Consider the following 7,955-nt stretch of genomic DNA (forward strand, 5'->3'; position numbering starts at 1 on the left):
GAAATGATGGGTTTATAAATATAAATACATTCTCAAAACTCTATTTATTTAAACAAAAGAACCAATAGGTATATACATTCTCTAGAAAATTGTAAACTTAAGAGGGAGACTGAAAATCTTGATACTAAACAACTATTCTTAAAAATTTACTACAATTACTTCCAGAACCCTCTAGTAACACTGGGCCAGGGTCGACACATCAAATCCTAAACTAAACAGATTAAAAGAAGATTGTATTTGAATTAACCCTAAGTGAGAAACCATGATAGACATGTTATTTTGACCATGCAAAGGCTCAGACCTGAGGAAAGAAATGTCTTGTCAGGTTCTAAGTAGAGAAACCTTGGCTTTTGAAGAAGTACTGAATAAATGTTAGGAGAAGGCCCATACTTGCACACAAGCACCGAGAGGTAAATGCACAAAATATATATGAGGAAAAGCTAAGAAAACATAGGGTACATAGGTAAAATATGGGTTACCTATGTGAGAATGGTATCCAGAGCTTAACTGTTCAAACCCTCGGTTGAAAACCCAACTAGCTTCATGGGCATAGAGAACTTACAAGTGGGTTTGAAAGACAAACTCTTGCATACTTGCACACCCACGAAGACCATGAGTTCTGAGTGTAAGGTACTTGTCAAGATTCCACCTAGAGTAGAATCAATAAACGAGCTAAGCATTAGAGAAACTAAATAATATACCTTGCAAATTGTTAAAATTACTCTTAAAATTATGAATGTCGATATATTTGAGTACTAAAGGACTAGGGGTAGGTTCCTGTGCATACCTGAGGACATACAACACGTAGCTGTAGCAATCTGATGGGTGAGGGGAGTGATTGTGCCACATAGTGGCCACCAAAGAGCACAAGAGAAAATGAGGTCACAGACAAGGGTTTGGGGGAGGGGTAATACGCTAACTGATCCCCAATCAACCAAGAATATTGATCTGGTAATTAAGAGGAGATCGCGATTGTTGTTTCAGAAAGGCCATCCCAACCCTTTGATTCCCCATGTACATAGATCCTAGAATAATGTGGAACAACTCGACTCCTTGGAACATTTGATATAGACCTTGCCTTCGCCAAAGTGGAATATCTAGGGTTGTGCAATTTATATTGATGAACACAACAAATCAAACCCACACATCAAAACATTACAAGAAGCCTAAGTATGGATCACCTTGGATATATAAATATATATATGCTATATAGAAGGAAAATGAAAAGGAAATTGAAATCAGTTAACCTTTGTTTATTACAATTTAAATAACCTGGCAACAATAATCAAGGGAATGGTAATAGTTCTATTATTCTCTTTTGGTTTGTGATAGTTGTGTTTAGACTTAGTAAATTCTTTTTTTATTTATGTGAATGCAAGATGTGTGTAGAAGTGTGTACATGTTACACCTACATATACTTGTGTATACAACAATGTTTATTATCTTATAATTTATTTGTCCTAATGTGATGTTTAAAAGTAAATAACTACCTTTTATAACATTTATTTCAATTTTAGCCCTGAGTGTTAACTTAATTAGCTGAGTTCCCATTGCTAAAGCACCTCACTAATGGGAGGTCATAGGGCATGGGAAGTAATCCATTTAGGTGAATTTGTCCAAATTTTCCTGAGAAGAAAAATAAAATTATATATATATATATATATATATATATATATATATATATATATATATATATATATTAGTTTGAAATCATAATACTTTAAAAGTTTGTCACAATTTTTTAAAAATAATCGGATACAAACTTGCTATTCATTTATTTGTCATAGTAGTTTCATTCTTCGACTTAAAATCAATTACACTAAAATTAGTTTTTTCATAATATACCTTTTAACTAAAATAATGATGCCTATAGGCATTATATTATTAAATTCTTTGTAGTGACACTGTTGAGATTCATCATTCTCAACAGCTGGCGCAAATCTAAACAATGCCACCTTTTGATCCGGTGCTAAAAAATATGCTCAAATTTCAAAGTTGTCGGAATGGATTGAAACCTGAAAAACCACATAGATATCATCGTTCTGAATCTGGCACAACTCGTTTCGTGAAAAACAAATGACGTATGCTCCCAGAAATAAGTTCTGTTAGTTTGTGGAAATAGGTAAAAAATGGGTTTTTTGGTTGTATAGGGTTGCAAAGTTAGCTTTCGTACTGTTGAATGGACCTTGAATGCACATGTTGATTATGCTTGGTCGGCCACTCTCTACTTGATACTTGGCAGGATTTTATTGGTTGAGAAACGGAGCATTTTTATTGGTTATGAGGTTGGTGAGGTGGACCAACCAAGAGGGACCACATAGGCCAACCAGAGGCTACCGCATGGCCTCCTGGTGGCCACTAAATTCTTGCTAAGGTTGAACAGTGGCCCGAAGAGTTGAACCCGCGACCTCAACTACGGGAACAAAGCAATAAACCACCATGCTACATTGTTTCTTGTTATAAGTTGTAAAACAAAATGAATTTGAAGTTTGTTAAAAGCGAATTCGAGGGTGGGGGTTGGGCTAGGCCCTAGCCCCTAGCCCCGATGCTAACAAGTCCAGATCGGTGAGAAAGAGATAAGAACTAGCCCTTGATCACCACTGATACCATGTGACCCGACGCCAACAACGGAGTAGAGCGGAGGTAGGGGCCTACTCCTTGGACAAGCACCGTGCCCATAGAACGTCCAAAAAAAACTAACGGCCTCGCAATGAATGATGTGGACCCCGCCACTTGGTGCACCATTAGCAGTTCAATAGCTGACCAAGCGTAGTGTAGTTTGAAGGCGGCCAGCGCCGGGTCATATAGACCCCCATGTGACCAACATTGTGGGAAAAGGTACCATTTCAGAAGGTGTAGGGCTTTAGCCCTAGCCACAATTGCATGCCACCATATGGCCAGGCGCACGGGGAATAGAGGGGCCAGCCCCCAGTGGTCGAGCCAAGGTGACATACAGGAGCATAAGACCAAGGGCGCGTGCCAACGAAGGGGGCTAGACAACAACCCTAAAACTCGACACCTTTTTTGGTCATATCGTTGCCACATGACCTTACTTTTAGGAATTGGGGGCTAAAGGCACCCTTATTCGTCCTAAACTTTTGCCCACCAAGTGGGAATCGTCCCAGGTTTAGCACGCTGATTTTGTGTTTGTGGCACACAAGTCAGGTTTTGGCCGTATTGTAGGATGGTTAGCTGTAGAAGTTGGGAAAATGAGGAAAGATGCATAACTTTCTCTGTTTTTGGTCTTTTTGGGGTTTTTGATAGCTTCGAAATCAATGGAGCTACTATTGAAGCCATTTGAGCACTGTAATATGTTGTAATCACTATTTTTATGAGGATAATGATATAGGCCCAAGCATTAGAAGTTGGACCAGGAGACCTAATCGAGGAGCGGTGAACTCCTTCATCACTTGGTGTTTTGTGTTCATTGTCATGGTGGTATTGTCTGCAATATTCTGCAATTTCTGAAGTTTAAATTCATGTTTATGTGTTTATGAGTTTGACATAAAAGCCTTAGAAACTCAAATTTAATCACTTACAATTTTACCTAAACATTAAGTGGTTTCATATACAAATTACCTTTACACTTGTTATTCACATTATATTTACGCTTGTTATTCACATTATAATCCTGCATCACAGTGCTCCTTGATTTCTCATTCTCATTTCCATCTGCTGGAGAACTACCACTTCCACTGGCAATTGCATCCTTTTCGCTTTTCATCTTGTTAGCCTTGGAATCACCTGCCATGCAAGAATTGAACATTTGATAAGTTGGAGTGGAAAGCTTTCTAATGTACACAAACTGGTCTTTTGCAGGTTCAGTGTCTATGCTCCGAAAAATTCATGACATGGTTTTGATGTTGCAATTTTGCAACTTCTTCCTGGAATGACCATCTACCTCATCGTCGTCCGAGTAATTATTGTGATTATATCTGCTACTATATATGGCATAGATTGGACTCATCCATTTCTAAAAGCTCTCTTTTTCTTCTTCATGACATTCATCGAGGCCAACTTCTGTTTCATTCCTTTCCCCTTGGCGATCGTGAAAATTCAATTGTATTTCCATAATTTCTTCATCGCGACTCCAGATCCCACCATTAGATATGATGAGAGAAGACAGAAAATAACAAACATGTGAAGGAATACAAGTAGCTTGAGAAATATAGTAGCATGTTATATAAATATGTTCGTTTTGAACACTCTGGGACTGTGGCTGAAGTTCAGTTTGTGTGACACGGTACGCAAATCTGAGAATGCGTAGTTTACAAAATAGCGTACAAAGTACGGAGATTCTGGGAATGTAGTAAATGCCTGCGTGAAGTTACTCAGCAAGCCAACAATTTCTTCCATTGTGAACCAAGTACAGAAGCAAAAATTAATTTCTGCATTAAGGATACTTTTGGTGCCAAAAAACATGGAGGTTATTAAACTAATCCAAATCGGAGAAGGTGAGAAGATGTCGCGATCGAATAGAAGGGAGTTACTTCAGGTCTAGTCAAGGAATCAAGAAAGAATGATAGCGACCTTAGCCGCTAACAAGTAGTTCCTTTGAATGCTGACCCAACATGAAAGCCCTCGCCTTAAGGCGGAATCCCTGTCAAAAGTATGTATCGAAATGGAGGAATGGGTCCGAATACATGGCTCATATATGTGGTTGTTTGGCCAATGGCTCCAATGCATAGGCAGGGCATAAAGCAAGAATGCCAGAAAAGGGGAGAGGGTTAAAACCCTTGAGATAGTGTCTAATGTAAGAACATGTAGTTATAACACATATTCAAACAAGAGTTGAATATCACTCTATTTCAAGTTTTTATGTGATTCCTTATGGTTACATGTTGAACTATGAGTACAAATCCAAAGAGAAAACAACTATGATTCTTTCTTTCATCAGCATCTCAACTCAATCAACTAGGTAGAATTCAAACACAGTCTATTTTGACCCATTTCCTAGAACTTGGTCGGTCTAACAGACTTAATGAATTGTGAAATGCCTATGTATGCATCCAAGGTGCTACTTTGATATGCCGCTTTCTCACTTCCTCACTGCTGCCAATGTTGGGAGTCTCTCGATTCCCTAACGCTAAGAAGCTATGTGTGGAGATGTTGACCTGAAGGTGAGATATTAACCTATACCAGTTTATGAATCATCTATGTAAGTAGGTAGGACGGATAAGGGAAATAAAAAACATTAATTTTGTTATACTAAACTTAGCGTCAAATTCAAGAGACATTTGTATGAATTCTTTACTTTGTTCCTATATTCTAATGATAGTTAAACTCAATGCATAATAATAAGAGGACGAAGTACTTTCGAAGAAGTATATGTCGATATCATATTTCATCCATAGATTAATAATACCATTGGAATGTACTTTACCAACACTTGTATTTCTTTTTTATAATCAATTCTAATTTTAAGATGCATAGTAGTTGGTGTCTTGTTTTAGAAAAACAATATTTCTTTTTCTAAAACATATAGTACGTTACCATGTTGGTTTTTGAATGTAAACTTTATTTTTTTAAATGTATAGTGTTGGTGCCCTGCAAGTTGCAATCCATGTGATAACAAATATACAAAGAAGTTTACGACAATGTTAACTTCATTTCTTGTCCTTCCACTATCTCACCTATATTACACTGATAGGCGTCCCTCTTATTGGAGTTGGGCACTTTAATCATTTTTTTAATTAATCTTTTTGATCGGATGGCTTGAATTGAAAGATGCCAGTATATTCTCGTAGTCGTCACTAAATCAATGAATGAAATTCACAACAGTAACTTTCTTGCATGTCTAAATCACATGTTTAAAGCATACTTAAATTAATTTTTTACAAAGCATGATTAAAAATTTACCATACCATTTGTTAATCACCACCTATTATGATTAAGACGAAGTGGAAAGATTAAAAATGGTTGTGAAACGTACAAATCGCCATCACCATCCATTTCAATTACCTTAGGAACACCAACAGTTTCAATTCCGCCTACACATCACTCACCGTTTCAATTCTCCTATACGAAACGTGGCGAGATGGATGTCAGACATTGATTTAGCATGGCAATCACTAACAGTTTCAATTTCATATAGCCATCACTTACCATTTCAATTGGTCTCCTCCATGCAGATGTTTCAATTGGCCTCCTCCATGCAGGCGGCATTGATGTGTCATTTCCCAACAACACCATGGATTCCAAGGCGATTAACCTCAGGAACGGCTATGTGGAGATCAAGCGAAGACTGGATGATGGCGAGGAGTTAGAGAATGACCGAGTTTGGTTGAGGGTGCTCAACGATGTAGAAGAGGAGGGTTGTTCCAGGAAGAAGCTTAAACTGTCCATAGAACAATGTCTTGTTTTGGAAGAAAGCTTTAGAAAGAATAGGGTGCTTGAACTTGTAAGTTTCTATACACAGTATTCACTTACAGGTTACTGCTCTATCGTTTATGTTTCGTCATGCTTTTGGCTGAAGTAGCTTCTTCTTCTTCCGCAGAAGGAAAAGCATGAGTTGGCCTTACAGTTGAATGTCCGCCATTGATTCATTGTATTTTGCATGTAAAAATTCATATGGAAAATTCCATTTTGGAATCAACAGCTACATAATTTGGCCTGTAACTATGAAAAATGACTTGGAAATCAATTGTTGTGCAAATTTATAGTTCGGAAAACTTTTGATCTAATGGAGATCCTATTGTGTTGACAGTTTTATTGACTCATTTATATTATAGGTTAATTAAATGTTATGAATTTGTTTCAGGATGAAGCTCAAGAAAATGGAAATGGACTGCAAGCTTTTGAAGAGATATAATGAGGCACTTACAGACGAGAACAGAAAACTTCGCATAGAGCTGGAAAAACTGAAAGCTTTAAAAATGTCACCACCTCTCAGGCCTGCGTCAACCGTTACCATGTGCCCCTCCTGTGAAAGAGTTTCAGCGGTTGACAATAGTAGCCACTTGACTTTGGCGAAATCTGGGTCTATGTTTTTACGCAGCTCTTTCCGGCAATGAATTGTCGGGTATTGATCAGAGTTTCTTTACCCATAGTCATTATCTAGCAATGGTGGACATCGTCTCTTTGTCAAAAATTTTAGGTTTTCTCTAAAGGTTAACTTTATGAAACATTTAGGGTTTCAATATATTTTTTGTTAATTGACTTTGGGTTAGGTCATCTCTTTCTCTGAACCTTCTTGTGTTTATGAATTTTCTCCTTTTTTTTATTATCAATCTAAACATGTATAACAATCATTTTCATTTATTATTATTTTTAATAAAATGCGACGAAAATTTCTCTATTCATGCTCACAGTAAAAGTAAAAGTCATCGTTATCACTAAAAGCAGTACTTATGGACTAGTCAACGCATGCATATTAATGCCTAGTTAATAACTATCATTAACACAATTTTTTCTTTCAAGGTTTCATGTTTGAGTTATACAACATAGGCAGGACACGTGAAAAAATTGTTATTGTAAAATGATTTAATAAATAAAAGACTTTTTCAGGTTATTTTATCGTTATTTTAAAAATGTTATAAAATTATAATTTTATTAATCATTTTTATTTTTTTTTAAATTTATTATTTTTGTTAATCATTGTTTATTTTGAACAATACAACATATTTCTATTGATGATATTAAACTTGTTAAAAAAACTTAAAGTTTTTGTAAGCCCGAACCACTCATCTCGAGACACTTACAGTGTCAGTTTTACCCTTTAGTGCCCCTGGTTCCGACCCTTAATTCCCAGCACTTATACATGGATTTTTGTGCTTTTCAAAAATGTTTACAATGTGAGTTTTACCCTTTAGTGCCCCTGGTTCTAGTGCTAAAGTCCCAGCAGAGGAGTGAATGATTCAGAGGAGTCATTAGGGATCTTGGAATCCAGCTGAAGAATCAGACAAAGCTTTAGAGAGGAAGCGAAGTGGGAATTCATAGAGGATTGAGGCTTGGAG

At 36.8% G+C, this 7,955-nt stretch overlaps 1 protein-coding gene across 1 annotated transcript; it reads left to right on the plus strand.

Annotated features, from left to right (window-relative positions):
* The first annotated feature begins 6,190 nt into the window (after window positions 1-6,190).
* On the plus strand, window positions 6,191-7,013 carry LOC149156159 (homeobox-leucine zipper protein HAT2-like). The gene is made up of 2 exons (XM_089444660.1): window positions 6,191-6,417; window positions 6,761-7,013. Exons 1-2 carry the CDS (start codon window positions 6,191-6,193, stop codon window positions 7,011-7,013), a joined length of 480 nt encoding a protein of 159 aa, XP_089300786.1.
* Window positions 7,014-7,955: the final 942 nt, after the last annotated feature.

This window comes from Pinus tabuliformis, chromosome 9, assembly GCF_031772625.1.
Source record: "Pinus tabuliformis cultivar Carrire ecotype Pingquan chromosome 9, CPIR1, whole genome shotgun sequence".
NCBI classification, from domain to species: Eukaryota; Viridiplantae; Streptophyta; class Pinopsida; order Pinales; family Pinaceae; genus Pinus; species Pinus tabuliformis.